Source organism: Mchenga conophoros, linkage group LG6 (assembly GCF_057382185.1).
Source record: "Mchenga conophoros isolate Kocher_MC1m ecotype Shallow Benthic linkage group LG6, M_conophoros_male_GT1.1, whole genome shotgun sequence".
NCBI lineage: Eukaryota > Metazoa > Chordata > Actinopteri > Cichliformes > Cichlidae > Mchenga > Mchenga conophoros.
Genome location: NC_140531.1, coordinates 12784875 through 12801372, shown reverse-complemented (window position 1 = coordinate 12801372; position 16498 = coordinate 12784875). Strand labels below are relative to the sequence as shown.

The following is a 16498-nucleotide window of genomic DNA, read 5'->3' as shown; positions in this document are numbered from 1 at the left end:
GATGAAAGAGATTACTACCCTGCTGGCTAAATTAATTAATGCTGAACATCAAAGTGTAGAAAAGAAATAATGTGATACTGGTGGAAGTTCCTCTTCCCTACTGGCTGCATTTACATAGCGTCATATGTAATATCCATGCATGAATTGGAAAAAAATAAAAATAAAACTATTTCCTTCGGGGTCAACCTTCAGGATCAATAAAGTTTTATTGAATTGAATTCTGTTCTATTTATGCAATTCAGAGCGGTGGAGCTACCTTAGGATGAGAGGTGGAGTACACCTTGAGCAGCTCGACAATCTGTTGCCAACACAGAGGCAGACAACCATTCAGAACAAACTACACACACAGAGGCCAAATGGTCGATTCAAACCAGTGACCCTTTTGCTGTGAGGCAACAGTGCTAAACACTATGCAGCCCATTATATTAATATATTTATAGTTTTTAGCTAATCCACTCACCACTGTTTTGGTGAGAAGCCTTTTCCTGTTGGGAAGCGGCACCTCTGCACAGAGCGCAAACAAGCACTGGTATCCTGACTGTTTTATCTTCTGATAATTCACTGGAGAATACTACAAAAAGTTCATTTTGTGCACATTTTCAAGGGCCGTGTCACCATACAGCAGATTAAGCAGAAGAAAGTGGATGGATATATTTGTGATTAGTTGCATTTCCATACCTATATTGATACCAGGGTCATTTTTCTAGCTGTGATTTCTTCTAAAACAATCATTTCTTTAATCCTGCAAATGTTAAATGAAGAAACTGCATTGGCGCTTACATGTTCTGTATTAATTCTGGGATCTATTATTTTGAACATACAACACTGATTAAACAATTTTACATCCTGATAGAGGTTCTCACACACATCCACAGAGCAGGGCCTCGATCAGTCATGCACTGATGCCCAGCCTTTTTCAACCCTTAAATATTCGTGTGGATATATTCCAAAGAAATATCGCAGCATAACTTTGTACTGTAGGACCTGCAATTCAGACGTGCATGGTTTGATTAAATATGCTAAAGTTTCTGTATCACAAAAACATCAGCTATCTCTGAGGGAATCAGATAAGAAGCACTGATTGATTTTATATGCAATGACCTTTATATTTATACGCAGGTTTGGCTTATAAATGTTTGCACTCAGTCGCAGCAGAACTGCTTTAATGTGTAATTTTAGTCTGTAAATGTAATCCCTTTTAAGTACAACATCCAAATTCAAAGTTCCTATATTCTAAGCACAATAATATTCATGTGTTTTGTATTTAATTCAAGCATTACATTCGTGGAAATCATTCCATCTTCCTTTTACATACAGCATAATCCCTCTGCATGTTTTCCCCTCATAAATGAGACTCCCAAGTTGTTTTCTTCATTTTCTATCATTGTACCACAACATGAAGCCAGGTTAATGTATAAATATTGTTTATTCATGGAATGACAACCATCATATTTTTATTATACCCTTAGGGTATGGAGTTCTTCAATTTAGATCCACACACTAAAGGCAAATCTTAGTTTGCAGCTTTGATTATTTCAAGGCCATAAAAAAAACTTGCCGCATTACACAAAACTAAAAAAGCAATTCCTGAGGTAGAGCAAGTCTCAGTAAAACCCAACACCTTCAGGTTTCACTTTACTGAACAGATTTCATTTGATCCAGGTGACACAGGTTCAGGCATCCTGGAGCCGACAGCTCCATCTCCTCAACAATCTTGCTTGACTTCCATTAGACACAAGCCGGGAAGGTGACCATTTGTGCTAGGGGGAGGAAAAACAGGGAGGAAATGGTTCAGAAATGTATGACTGGAGGGCAGAATGAGGCAGAGACGCTGCGGGGTTCTCACCTGGCGTGTCCGAGCAACACAACCACAGACAAGGTGCCAGCCGGGAGGAATCTGAAGAGCTTCTGCAGGCAGCGGTCTAGCTTCCTCATCACGACATCCATCTGCTGTTCCTACGCATATAAAACATAAGAGTCATCATTATACATGTTCTGTACATCAATAATATTCTGAAAAATCTAATTACCAAAGATGCTTTTAGCTCTCCTAATTGAATTCAATTTTATTTTTATAGCTCCAAATCACAACAGGAATTGCCTCAAAGTGCTTTTTATTGCAAGAAAACTCCAACAATCATATGATTCCCCTATGAGCAAGCTCCTTGGCGACAGTGGGAAGGAAAAACTCCCTTTTAACAGGAAGAAACCTCCAGCAGAGCCAGGCGCAGTCATCTGCACAAACATATTGCAGCACAACTATTACAGGAAATGAACCTATACTGAGATTGGATTCTTATAAAAGAAAAAAACACAATGCAGCACTATCTATATCAACCAATCACACGGAGATATCCTGAAACCACATGATGACATCCATCATACTCCATTCGTTAAACGTAGCAGCTTATCACGCTCACCATGGGGATCTGTATTTGTAAGATCGTGCCAGCTAAGCATCTAAAGATAATCATGGTCCCAGCACTATCCAGCTTTCTGTTTCTCGTACTCTTAAATCCAATTTAACAAACTCCAGTGGGGCTGTCACTTGGCCTCTGCTCAGAGTAACCCTGATATACTGTGAGCTCAAGGCTGCAGTTTTATCCCTGCGCTCTACAGAGTTATTTAGAATTCATGACGTGTTTTCTTTTTTCTCTTTTGAGGTGCTGACACGCTGTGTGAATTCTGGGATCAGTTTGATTTTCCACAGGAGGGAGAAATGAATTACTAGTCACATTTCAACTCAATAAAACCTGACCACACGTTCAGAAAGTTTGCAGATAGGAAAGAATAAAAGTAACTAACAGATTCAAATTCTTCTGTAAGACTTTACTATATTATATTTTTGGTCATATTCTTAATTAGTGAAGTCATCTGTGTGTGATGTTTCTTCTTGGTGTAGCCTTTCCTTTTTCCCTTTTTATTTGGGATTTTTATAGGATGACACAACAGAACTGCGTTATGACCCAGGATGGTTGAAATACTTGTTCTAAGAAAACAACAGTATTGAATTCAGAGCCTTGGAAAAAAACCCCAAACATTTCAAATGAGACCTTTTTGTGCACATTTCCAGATCAATATTTTTATGCTTGACTTGACTGGAGTAGCTTTGCATGACTCACAGTTCTGCCCTGTTAGCAGGCCCCGAGTTCACGCGCTTTCTGAAAACAGGTCGTTTTAACTCCCCTCACTTTCAGGTCAGCTTTTTGATTGGCTTCCCTCTCAACCATTTTTGGCTAGAAAGAAAATTCAAATGGTTCCAAAAAGATGAGAATTATTTTGTCATTTTTACAGCCAAAATTATGAAACAAGTCCAGGCAACCTGTGTCAAACACGGGTGATAAAGGGTTAAAAAAAGAACAATCTACTCGTTACCTGAGCGCTGCTGTGCCTGTGGGTTGTCTCCTTAATCTCCGCTCCAACCCATGAAGGCAAATGGACCGGCGTCAGTGATGGACAGATGAGGTAGTTCTTCTTCCACAGATCCTCAGAAGAGTTGAGCGCTGTGCGTCTGTCCTCTGAATTCACAAACACTGACAGCCGGACACGTTAGACTCTGAAGTGTACGCAAACGTCCCACACAGCACGTGCAACGCGTGATAAATGTAGTTTTCACCTTACCTATGCGTGCATGTCCTGTGGATTCTTTAGGCTTGGCAGATAGGATGACTCTCTTAACTGTGCCAAAGTGGCCAAATGTCTCTCTGACTGACTCCTCACACAGTTCAGATTTAGAGGTATTGAGATGCAACCATTTGTTTATTTTAGCAGGAAGTAGCCCGTTTACTGTTTTCACAGGAGTGACATCTAAGCATTCAGCATCTGACGCATGCCCATTAACTTTTGTGGAAGTGCTGATGCACTCAGTCATACTGTGGTTCATTTTAACAGCGTAGAGGTGACGGGCATTCAGAGCGTCACCCATCAGTGCTTTAAGAGTCACGTCCAGATCTAGCATTGACTCACACACCGGCCTCTGTACCTAGAAAATAACAAGTAGTTGGAGATAATCTGCATAAATGTGGGCCTAACTGCAGCACAAAGGGAATAAATAACAGAAGCAAATGGGGAAAAAAAGGAAAAGGAAGAGAGCTACCTTTATACTCTGCCCGAGCACATTAAGGCCATTCAGAGTTTTTACCGCCAGCATCGCTCCCTCCAGCAACTCAAACTCAATCTCTGCGTGTACCTGGGAGATCAAACACTTAAGCATTCAAGCAACGGTGAAGAATTTCGCAGCTCTGGTTTTATAGCGAATTGGTGAAACAATGAAAGCGATGCACACCCTGACCACTGTGTTCAACATCTTGACTTTTCGAACGGCTCCGCAGAAACTAAACAGCTGCTTCACGTCTCCGTCAGAGAAGCCTGTGGGGAACGGCCCAGCAAACACTACGCACATGTCCTGAAGTCTTGAGCAAGTCTGCAGGGAATAAATAGACAGAGTAAATACAAGCAAGCGAATGTCTTCAAAATGATACAAAGCGCTGGCGAAAAGCCTCACCATCTGATGGTGCCGCTCCTGATGAGGGAAGTAACTCTTCAGATGGTTTGACAAGGTGGAAAACTGAAGGACGGAGAAGAACGGCTGCGTTTTCAGATTTCGGAAAGATTTAAGCACCTGGAGGGGGGCGGTGCATAATGAGTTAGGTGTAATTGGGCAGAAGCAAAGCAGGAAGAGTTTACAAGAGGAAAGTGAGGGTAAATATGAAAGAAAAACAATGAACCAATACTTTCACATGTACTGGAGAAGGAGTCAGTAACGTCTAAAAAGCTTTGGGGGGTTCAGTCGAGTGTTTCATTACAGACACTAGAGACATCACCTTACTTCTTACCTCTTTGTCTGAGTTACACTGCTTGTGACTGGAATCTTTTCCTAAAAAGGCTACTGAACGTCCAAGTGCGTGTAGCACGTCAGAAAACCTGCACAAGAAGGAAAGACAGAGGACCTGTCAGCAGCAGGTGAACAACTCAATCCATCCACAGTATTCTGAGACGACTTTAATGCCTAAATTTGTTTTCTCATTTCAGACTTTCATAAAGTTGGTCAGTCTTAGCTGGTAGCTGAGGCCACTGGATGGAAAGAGATCCAAAACAAGACAAAAACAGATTACAGAGATCAGGAGGCCGATTGCAAATAGTTTCACAGTGTGTTAAATACCTCTGAAGATAACACAGTGGGTCACATGGGTCAGTTCCTACATGCTTACTGCAGGAGGTTTACATCCTGTTTTAAAACCTACATTTCTTCAAGTGCTTAATTTTCAGGTGTGCAATGCACTGCCTTAACTTGAAGGTTAAAAAAACCCGGACAAAGACACAGTTCACTCAGCTCAGAGCAAACATGAGACAATCCACCCCAGCAGACCTCCAAAATATGTGGACATTAACTACTTGACCTGACCTGCAACACTAAAGTGACATTTGTTATTCTACAATTCCATTTCATCCACTTCTCCTCCGTTTCACCCACTCCAGCGATCACCTTGAAGCTGAATGCAGCAGATTGAGTTTATTCGTTCAGGGTTTTCTCCTTCTCTCTCTCAGTAAATGACAAGCAGGGTCATTTAAGTTATTTGACCTTAAATTATATATAATGGCAGCATCTGAGTGCAGTAAGGTTAATTTTCTGACCTGCTCCACCTACAGGTTACATCAGGTCACTTTATAATTTGTTAATGCCTGGCTATAAGAAAACCCACACCCTCTGCTGTGTGTGGGGTTTACACATGACGAGAAGGAAGAAAGACTGGATGAGTAATCCCAGCATGGCTTAGTGGATCACTGTGTTTTACGTTTTTAGTCAGACCCATGTTTTTTTTTTCTTTTTAAGGTTACCCAAACACAAGTTACAGACTGACCTGCACGCTAACAATATAGAGACTGTTGTACCTGTGACTCTGTGAGGGCTCCTCTCTTGTTTCTCTCCACAGCGCCTTCCAGTGAATCTCTAAAACCTGACAGTAAGCAAAGGAAATGTTAGATTATTCCTGTGTGTGTGAGTGTGTGTGTGCTTTTCCAAATATGATTTCCTACCTGGCGAGGTCCTGTTTTGATAAAGTACTGGGCCAGCTCTAGGGCTGCCAGAGCATCCTCAGTTGGATGATGACCCAACATATCTTCTGTTTGTATTTTCCTCCTGAGATACGAGTGGAAAATTAGGTTATCGATCACAGTGGGACAGAAATATTTAGAGCTAACACGAGAACTCACTTCAGTATGATCCCAGTCAGAACCTTGAGCTTATACCTTCGCCCACACTCCCTCTTGTACAGCAGTGACGTGTCAATTACATGCTTGTGGATGAGCTGCGGGGCGGGCACAGACGCAACATGGTTTACAGTTCATGTTAATGACAAAACTGAAGTATTTCTTTTAAGATATTTTCTCTGAAATTACAGGACATGATTACTGCTGGAATAAAGTACTATTTCAGCCGAGTCAAGATGATCATGTTCTAACATTTCTGATAAATGTTAAAAAGCTGCCAATATCCTGCACACAGTGTTTTGTTTTAATATTTTGTTTTTGTGAGCCATGACTTCATCAGAAGGTTTGAAAGAAATCACTCACTTTCAAAGCTATGAGGTCATGTTCAAGAGAATGGCCCACCAGAACTGCCTCATGTGGCAAAATCCTAATAAGCATTTCTTGAACATCCTGCAGAGTCGTTGTTACTCGTTGCAACATCGCAGGTGTGATACCAGAGAATCTATCAGGAGATACGAGCAGTGTTGGAGAAAGAATTTCAGACAGAACAATGAATATGTTTCTATAAGATGTAACATATGACACTGACTGACACAGATTCCTGTACAAACATAATGTGACTCTTAACAATTTATTAAAACTCGAGACCATAAAAAAGCGTGTGTACTTGGTACAGTAGTTGAGAATGTGGTTCGGAGGTTTCACCAGCTCATCCATTAAACACTTCCCATCACCGTCCACCAGAGAAACACGAGTTAGCTCTTTTCCATCTTTTGTTACACACTGAAACATAAAATAAACATAACAGTGAGTGAATGCAAAAACTCAATCATACTAAAAATTGCAGGAAAAAAGCTACAAATCGATGTTATGGATTTATGCCTTTTGTGCTGCAGTTGTTATCATAGGCATAGTCAATGAGATGCTAACACAGGCATGTGAGTGGAAGCTTCCTATTTACAGAGGCACACTGCCCTGCTGGGAAACACTGGGCAAAGAAATGGACATAGTGCTACAGTTTTTTTTTGTTTGTTTGTTTATTTTTAATCTGGGATCTGGTTTTCAAAAGTGTTGGGTAAGTCAAAAATCAGCCACACAATATAGCGCCGTACAGGTTGTTAGCTGTCAGCTGCACCTCTGTGATGCCACCTGATTCCATCGTGGAAAATGGGAAGTGACAAAATATTTTAGTCTCTCACCATTTCACAGTCGATTCCAAAGAGGGGGCTGCTGTCAGTCACACAGTCAGCGCAGTTTGTACACACAAATTCCTCAAAGCCGGGCATTCCTGTTTGAAAACAAATAAACCAACAGGTGAGGAGGAGACGCTGAGCCCACACAACACCATACCACTCATATTCAAGGTCAAAGCTCAAAGTAAATCTCGCCACTCAGCACTCATGTTGAAATGCCCCAGGTTGGCTTATTTTATTTTTCCATCTAATATTTGGTAATTTTGTCACAAGATATAGTTTAAAAAATATCAGATTACTGTTTTAACACACTAAACCCCAAATGGGCCCTGATCCTTCAGAGATCAGTGCTCAGGAGCACAGAATAAAGCTCTGTATGAATGGGTTGCTACGGCTTGTAGTAAAAAGCACCTTGGGAGTAGAAAAGTGTTAGATAGAAACAAGAAGAAGCCAAGTGGCAATTAAAAAAAAGGATGGAAAACAGAAACAATTGTGATTGATCCCAGTATGAACATCTATTTTTCTTTTCCTTTTTGTTGGATGGCCATGACAACATTAAAAAAATGCATCGACAGAAAAAAGATCCCTCTCATCTCTTATTTCATGATTTTTTTTTTATTACCAAATGTAATATTTGTAATATTGTGTCAACTCTTAGTTGACACAATATTATCTCTGTTTACAAAGAGAAAAATTCTTACCTTTAACAGGGTAGTTATTCTTGATCATCTCATCCTCTGTGAGAACATATGCTGTGAGTCCTCTCCTCTCGGTCCCAAACACAGTGATGATTGGGTGGTTCTTCATCGCTGCACCAGTGCACAGAAAAAGTGAACACAGGTACAGAGAAGAGCAAAAACCTTACATGAAAACTCAAAAACACCAGAGAGATCGAATATTCTTCACTTAATGTTACAGTATAATAATATGATGAATATTAATAAGAAAAGATAATAGGAGCTAAATGAATCCATCATCCATCACATGATTCTCACCTTCCTGCAGTTCCTCATCTGGTTTGGAGACAGACAAACTGTCCTGTTTGGGAACTTGACTGGAAAAGATTCCAGATACTACATCTGCAGATGATGGCGTGAAGGTGACCCTCTAAAAAAAGTAAGATTTATTTATTTTTTTGCTAAAGTGCTACGAATATGACTTCACTCATAAATAATTTGATTTGCTGTGTTTATTTTCCCTCTTACAGAAGTGTAGCTGGTCCTGAGGTGCTGCAGACAGAGGTAGTGTTTGTAAAAGTGATTCTGTGTCAGGTCCTCCACAATCACAACATTTACACCTTTAACCCTTCTGTGATGGCGGAGACGGCACCAGCTGGTAGACAGAAAAAAACACATTTTAAATTATTATTATTATGTGAGTATAACGGCACAGTATGAGTTACTGAGGACTCTTTGACACCAGCTGATGGGGTAGATAACACATTACTACTGCAGCTGTTACCTGGGCTTTTTGATGCCACCTGCTTTCCCGAGAGCGGCATACTGCAGCAGCTCTGTCAGTTCATTCAGGGCGATCGGTTGCTGAAGGCAGTCAGGCAATATCGAAACCCTTGGCAAGCAAGAGGCAGGTCCACACTGCAGCACCTCATCATCTCGCTGTTCAGTTTTGAATCTCTTAGCCTCCTCCTGAGCTGTGTGGGTGCTGTTTTTCCTTTTCTTTGCTTTGCACTTTGCAACTGTGGAAGACTCCATGTTCCAGCCAATTATATTTACACTGGAAGGCAAACCAAAAACATATTTCAGTTTGGGTAGAGCTAAGATTTACTGCTGCTCCTTTTTAAATGTGCAATGTTTGTAGGTTCAAATAAGTGCAGAGCAATGCAGCCTTGTTCTGTAGAGCTGGAGCTCAAACTTTAGAGTTACTAATATAGCTGTGGGCATTAAAAACAGCTAAGAATCACACGCTGTCAGTGAGCTTTTTCATTTTCATGTTTACTTAATTTTGGAGCTGGTAATTGTTCGTTGAACTGTATTTTAGACAGGCAGTTTAAACCAAAATAAAATACAGAAAGACTATGCTACGTTTACAGCACATTACCCAGAGCTGGGGAACTGAAAACACAGCGAAGCCATTTGTTATCAACAAAAGTTCAGTTTCACAAATTAAAGTGCTCATAAATGCTGGTTCAGCGGACGACTTTCTTATTCTTCTCTTTCTGGTTAGTTAGTTTATTTATATCAGAGTCACAGTTACACAGGAAATCTCAACCTAGCTGAAATTTTAGTTTAAATCAAATTTGAAATCCGGTATACGCGTGAGATGTATAATAAGGGTAAAATTGTGTAAATACCACACGCCATAGGTCCGGTTTGGTCCAAAATTATATGTTTCTGCCAATATCTTCAGTTAGTAACACATGGCTAAAGCATGTGTTACTAGTTTTGTCTTGTAAGTGCAAATAAAAACAGGTACTAGCACTACTTCCTGTCTGTAACTTTAAAAATAAAACACGAGTAGCTACGGCTATGTGCATGTAGCAGAATTGTTGTTTATAGATTAGCATTTTCTAGTTAGTTCTTAATTTTTATTCCATTTTGACTTTTTTGTTTAAAATTGAGCTTGGTTTCAGTTAGTTTCCAGGGGGAATTTTCTTTGTTTTAATTTAGTTATTGTTATTTAATGTTTAGATTTATTTGTTAATGGTTTCAGTGTTATTTTTCACAATTTTTTCAATTATTATTGTATGAAGCACATATTTCAGGGGCAAGCTTCAGGAAAATCAGCAAAGTTACTACAATAAAAACACAGCACTTTTTAAAAGCAGCTGGCTCACAGGCATGCAGACAACCACAATCTCAGTATACACGACGTCAGTGCCTCATCAAGCATGTTGTAATAAGGTTTTTACCAAACAGATACTAAAACAGGATATTTCATCTATAGTTTTTATTCTTTTTGTTTTAAACATTTTTCGAGTTCACAAAACCGTTTCTGATAGTTTAATTTGACGTTTTTAAGTCGTTTTTATTTTTGTTTAAGTTTTTACAAAAGTGGAGTATTTTTCACACATCTAGTCTTAGATTTTGTTCAGTTTTTTGTTAACTATATAACAACCTAGCTGCTTTGAGTGTTAAGAGGTCTTTTATTTTGATAAGAAATCGTAAGACGGCAACAGAAGCTCGACTATTTTTGACTCTACAGTGATGCCTGCCGACTTGCAGGCTTAAATAATCGAGCTCGGAGCTACAGATGCCGTTTTGAAAGAAACAGCGCGAAATCCCCGAGTTTTCAATTAATGGCTAAAGTCAAGCTCCTGCTATAGTTCACAGTTTCTCATAGAAAGACGGTCGCAGAAACATCACCGTGGCAAAATTAAATAACAGCTATGACCACAAAGAAATTGGCGAAGTAAGTAAAATTAGCCTGTTTGCTGGCTTATCTGCTAACCTAAACAAACTGAACAAAGGAACGTGTTTTGAAAGCAACGAATAAGTTTATGTCGATTACAAGTTACGTTTTTCAATATTGTTTTAGATAAATGCTATAAGTACATCTGCGAGGACAGCGTATTCAGTTAAAAGTAGAATTGTGGTTCACTGTAAACTTTAAATTCAGGTGTTGTTACGATATACACACTATTTTATCTTCGTCCCTTCGCAGGGAATTAGGATTGTTGAGACAGCGGAGCAAGTCCTCTGTGTCGAAGAAATCTGTGGTATCAAGTGAGTATGCCACGTTCAAATCGGATTTGTTTGACAGTTGATTTTTTTTTAACACTGGATCATGGCTGTGAAAACTGTCTGGTTCTTTCAGATCAAATATTTTCTTATCTGATTGTGATCGACTTTGAGTCCACTTGCTGGAGAGAGAAAAACAACCGCAGCCAAGAAATTAGTAAGGAGCAGATTTAACATTCACAGTTTACATCCGGGTGATGTCCTTACTGTTTTAACACCGGCCCATCTTTTCTTTCTTCCTCCCTGCAGTCGAGTTTCCTGCTGTTCTGCTGAACACGTCCACGGGGGAGATGGAGTCTGAATTTCACACTTATGTTCAACCCCAGGAGCACCCCATCCTGTCTGACTTCTGCACTGAGCTGACTGGGATTACACAGGTGTCTGCAGCATACACATTTAAAAATGCCAGCATGCTCTGTGTTACATTACAACCAACTTTTATTTCTCTCTTGTACAGATGCAGGTTGAAGCAGGGATCCCGCTTCACATCTGTCTCTCGCGGTTCAGCCGTTGGCTCCAAAACCTTCAGCTCGAAATGGGAGTGGCCTTTGCCAACAAAGACCAGAGATGTTCGGGACCGTCTCAAAAGCTGTGTACTTTCCTCACGTGGTCAGGTAAAAGTTCTCAGTATATTGGTCTACACATCTGTAAGCTCAGCATTGCTATGAATTGACATTGGTGAACCACTGGGGTCTCAATTGTATTTTTAAACTAGCTATAGAGAACCATTAAATCTGCTCATTTACTGCAGTTCTTAAGACTATTTAAGGTATTAAATGGTATAAAATGAGCAAAAGTGCACTGAAATTTGTGTTCTTTGGTCTCTGCTGGGTGTCAGACTGGGATCTTGGAGTTTGTCTGCAGTACGAGTGTAAACGCAAACAGCTTCATAAACCTGATGTTCTCAACAGCTGGATAGACCTGAGAAGCACATACCGGGTAAGAGTTTCGAAGGTGTCTTTGTTTATTGTATGTTTTATTTAAGCATAAAATGTTTAAATGGGTGTCAGTTTTAAGGTAAAAGCACAAAGACTAGAATACAGATTTAAGTGAGTCCAAAAAGGCATATATTATGCAGTAAAAGGAGTACATATTTTTATTAAGATCTAAGATGTCACAGACTGTGTAATTGAGCTGATTTACTCTAATTACCTCTGCTCATGTGGTTGTTTCTCTAACTTCTTTTTGTTTTTCCAGCTTTTTTACAACAGGAAACCCAAAGGCCTGAATGGAGCTCTTCAGGATCTCGGAATACAGTTTTCGGGCAGAGAACATTCTGGTATGTGACCAAGTGTAGATAATTCTGTATTACACACGACCATCAACCTAACGGCCTAACCCTTCTTTGTTTTCTCTCTCAGGTTTAGATGATGCCCGAAACACAGCTCAGCTGGCAGCAAGAATGATGAGGGATGGGTGCATAATGAAGGTTACTAGGAGCCTGGAGAGGGTGAGTGGCCGGCCGATGTCGCCCTTAACGAACCCCAACTCTGGAAATCCTAGCATCCCTCATCATCTTCCAAATTTAAAAGCTCTGTGAAGATAATAATATAAAGGAAATTTGCTCTGTGCAAAAACATTTTGATTGTGGACATTTTTTAAAAATGTTGTACTGATTTAGATTTTATTTATTAATAAAATTATATCTTTAAGTTTGTATTTTGTGTGCTTGGAGAGAAGACAACATTAGAACTAAGTATACTGTATTGCCAATGGTGTTCGCTCGTCTGCCTTCACACACATATGAACTTTAGTGACGTCCCATTTTTAATCCAAAGAGTTTTATGTCAGTTCACCCTTTGTAGCTGTGATAGCTTCAGCTCTTCTGGGAAACCTTTCCACTGGGTTTAGTACTGTTTATGGGAATTTCTGACCGTTGTCTGGAATCACATTTGTAAGGTCAGACACTGATGTTGGATGAGAAGGCCTGGCTCGGAGTTTCTACACTAACTTATCTCAAAGGTGTTCTATTGGGTTCAGGTCAGGACTCTGTGCAGGCCATTCTTTCACACCTGCATCCATGGAAATAACTGGAAAACCTGAGTTTGGAAATCCAATTATTTTGCTGGCTGAGGGAATGCTGTTGGCAATATAGTTTATGTAACTCAGAAGAAGTGCTTCCAGAGTTAATTTGATAGTTAATGGGTTGTACCATTCAGATACTGATTTAAAATCTTCTCTGTGTCCTGTAGACCCCGGTGATGGCCAAACCAGTGTTTGGAAACACTGCCTGTCCTGCAGACAAGAAAGAAAAACCTAATGAGAATGAAAAGAAAAATGCAGTCATCCGTAGCAAACACTCATCATTTAAAATTCCCCTCAAAGCTTGTCAAAAACAACCATGTCCCGAGGAGATTGCTCAAAACTTTGCCACAGAGAAAAACCCAAGCTCCGTTTACAAATCTGCTCAAATCTGTCAAAGCCTGATCTCACCAAAGACTCTTCTGAACGGCACGATGGCGCCGCTGTTGAGGCACGGCAGGAAATCAGTCACAGCAGAGGCTGCCCCTAGCCTTTCCACCTCAGTTGTTACAAACTGTGTTTCTCCCCAGAATAACAATAGCAGTCTTATTCTGTGTTCCACTACCGTGAGCTGCTTTTCAAATCTGTCTCCACCAAACTGGGCCTCAAAAACAGAAGCAATGCTAGGATCCACGGAGAAAGAGGAGGGTGCGGAGCTTTTAGTGGAAACTGAGGAGAGGTGCGGCTCATATGACGACATGGTGTTGGAGGGTGATGTTAATGAAGCAAATGATGAATGTGATGCAGAGTACATGTCCGAGTTTGATAGTGGATCTTATGATTGGTTAGAGCAGCATACTTCACATTCAGCAGGAAGTCGGCTCACTTTGAATGATGATATGAGAGAATCAACTGGAAAGAGCTCTAAAATGCAAAAGATTACCACAGATTCTACCAGTAAAGGTCAAAAATCTCATTGTTGTATCTTAACAGCAATGAACAACAGAACAACAACAGAAACGATGCATTCAGTGACCTCAGATATTTATTTTGCTGTGCCTAAAACTGTTAACATTGGTAAATCAAATCAGTGCAACACAGGACTTAGAACCTCCCTCCAACTTCACAAAACATCATATGTTCCCACTAAGAACTGTTCGATTAGGCCTAATCCTTTTGTCCCAGAAAAAACCTCCACCCCCAACACGTCCTTTGCCCGGCCCAAACCCGCCATCACACAAATCCCAAAACATAAAGACACTCTGAGATCCTCCTTTACCATCTACACCGAGCCGGCCAAACAAGCTACAGCTCCCTTGCGTCCTTCCTCACACGGCAGTGTCCTCTCCTCTTTGTCAACCAACGCTCTCCCCTCTCGTGCCGACCGTTCCATCATTTCTGTGAGAGGAGCTCAGAAGATCACTTCTCCACTGTGCGCGTGCGGTCGTCGTGCAAAGCGTCAGGTCGTGTCAAACGGCGGTCCAAACCACGGTCGAGGGTTTTATTGCTGCCCAGTCCGCCGATCGGGCAGCGGAGGACGGATGGAGAAAGGGTGCGAGTTTTTTAAGTGGGAGTCGGCCGTGATGAAGAGCGCATCAGCGGCCGCTCCTGCTGTCGGATCCTCTGTTTCACTCTGTCAGCTCAACTCCACTGTGTCCCATCGTCCAGCCCACACGTCACTGCTAAGGAAAAGCTACTGAAATCCTCCATCATACATTAGTACAGGGGTAGGCAACTCCAGGCCTCGAGTGCCGGTGTCCTGGAGGTTTTAGATGTGTCCATGATCCATCACAGCTGATTTAAAGGGCTAAATGACTCCTCAGCATTTCTTGAAGTTCTCCAGAGGCCTGGTAATGAACTAATCATTTGATTCAGGTGTGTTAACCCAGGGTGCGATCTAAAACCTGCAGGACACCGGCACTCGAGGCCTTGAGTTGCCTACCCCTGCATTAGTATTATTGGTGGAAAGGCTAGTATTATGGCATCAATGCCAATCAATATCACAAACTAACCACCTCTGATTACCAGTTTTAATTAACTCTTTATATAAATATAGGCATTTATATACATTTGTAACTTTACATACTTGTTAATAATTTCAAACTGAATTTCTGTTATCACTGTGGTCCACCTGGAGAACCTTTGAGACACACCAGGGGGACCTGGCCCACGTGTTTGGGAAACACTGGATTCATTCATTACTACACTGATCAATAACTGGGGCCACTCAAAAGAGAAAATAATTTATTATTATGTTGTTTATATTAAATATATTTTTAAATTTGAATCAAGGATCCATTAAATTCTTTTATAATAATAAAGTTGATTATATTTGTCTGCAGGTAGAGAGGAACCATGATCTTTAACAGAGTATAGAAAGTATTGACCACCAGAAGGCAACTTCTCTGTTGGTGTTTAGAATATCACAAAAACAACTAGCTGGTATAAGCAGAGTGTGGAAAAAGTAACTACATATAACAAATGTTAGGGAATTCTGCTTGTATTGCATTTTTGAAATAAATATCAGCTAATGTATCAGAATATTGGCTTTTTATATCGCTAAATATTGGTAGAAGCATTGGTCCTAAAAATTGGTCAGGTCACGTTTGAATCTGTAGGAGCCAGAACTCAGGCTGAGTTTTAGTAGCTCAAATAATTCACTCAATGACAAGCAATTCAGTGTATAACTGTTGTGTAATTAGTTTGGTTAAAATTCTGTCTCTCTCCATTAATATGAAAATATTATTAAAAATGTGAGACTGTTCATTTCTTTGTAAGCTAGCAAACTTACAGATTCACCTGCGGTTGAAATAATTATTTCCTCGACTATTTCCACTGTGACATAACCTATTGGTTACAGATGGTCCCAGTTTGAAGTTTAAGCTTCCAGTTGAGTGTTGCCACCACTACAAAAAATCAGATGTGACAAGGAAAGGCGGGTCTGACTGTCAAACCACACACTGGCTAATGACTTCTGACTGACAGCTCATTAGGTAATAATAATGTGGTTTTTAAGATAATCCCATGACCAAAATTTTTTAAAAAAGACAACTTTATTTATTCAATGTGTTCCAAAATGAGTGACTGAGCCCATAAACTCGAGAGGTCATGTCATGGTGATTTTTCCATAGACTTCAATAGGGCTGGATGTCTTTTTTGGAACCACCGGCATCGCCTTCTAGTGGCTTTCAGATAGTGTTCAGGGTTTTTTTTATACTATCACATAATCTACATGTGATAGTATAATTTTTTTTTATACCATGTATGGTTCTATTCAATTCAATGCAATTTCAATTCATTTTTATTTATATAGCACCAAATCACAACAAAAGTTGCCTCAAGGCGCTTCATAGATACAGAGGAAAAACCCAACAATCATATTACCCCTTATGAGCAAGCACTTTGGCGACAGTGGGAAGGAAAAACTCCCTTTTA

The 16498-nt window shown here is 40.2% G+C and overlaps 2 protein-coding genes across 2 annotated transcripts; one reads left to right on the top strand and one right to left on the bottom strand.

The window, feature by feature from the left end:
- Window positions 1-1418: 1418 nt before the first annotated feature.
- Window positions 1419-9851, bottom strand: rexo5 (RNA exonuclease 5). The gene is made up of 19 exons (XM_085276271.1): window positions 9715-9851; window positions 8865-9137; window positions 8609-8735; window positions 8399-8510; window positions 8105-8212; window positions 7410-7498; window positions 6878-6993; window positions 6574-6712; window positions 6214-6308; window positions 6037-6139; window positions 5893-5957; window positions 4836-4923; window positions 4505-4621; window positions 4286-4423; window positions 4097-4189; window positions 3622-3982; window positions 3376-3533; window positions 1847-1956; window positions 1419-1760 (listed from the first exon to the last, which is right to left on the bottom strand). The coding sequence occupies exons 2-19, from the start codon at window positions 9113-9115 to the stop codon at window positions 1706-1708; spliced, it is 2325 nt and encodes a 774-aa protein (XP_085132397.1). The 5' UTR covers window positions 9116-9137; window positions 9715-9851; the 3' UTR covers window positions 1419-1705.
- A 130-nt stretch (window positions 9852-9981) lies between these two features.
- On the top strand, window positions 9982-15781 carry eri2 (ERI1 exoribonuclease family member 2). Its single transcript, XM_085278615.1, has 9 exons — window positions 9982-10772; window positions 11025-11086; window positions 11178-11258; window positions 11351-11478; window positions 11559-11715; window positions 11940-12040; window positions 12299-12380; window positions 12463-12551; window positions 13294-15781. Exons 1-9 carry the CDS (start codon window positions 10750-10752, stop codon window positions 14761-14763), a joined length of 2193 nt encoding a protein of 730 aa, XP_085134741.1. The 5' UTR covers window positions 9982-10749; the 3' UTR covers window positions 14764-15781.
- Window positions 15782-16498: the final 717 nt, after the last annotated feature.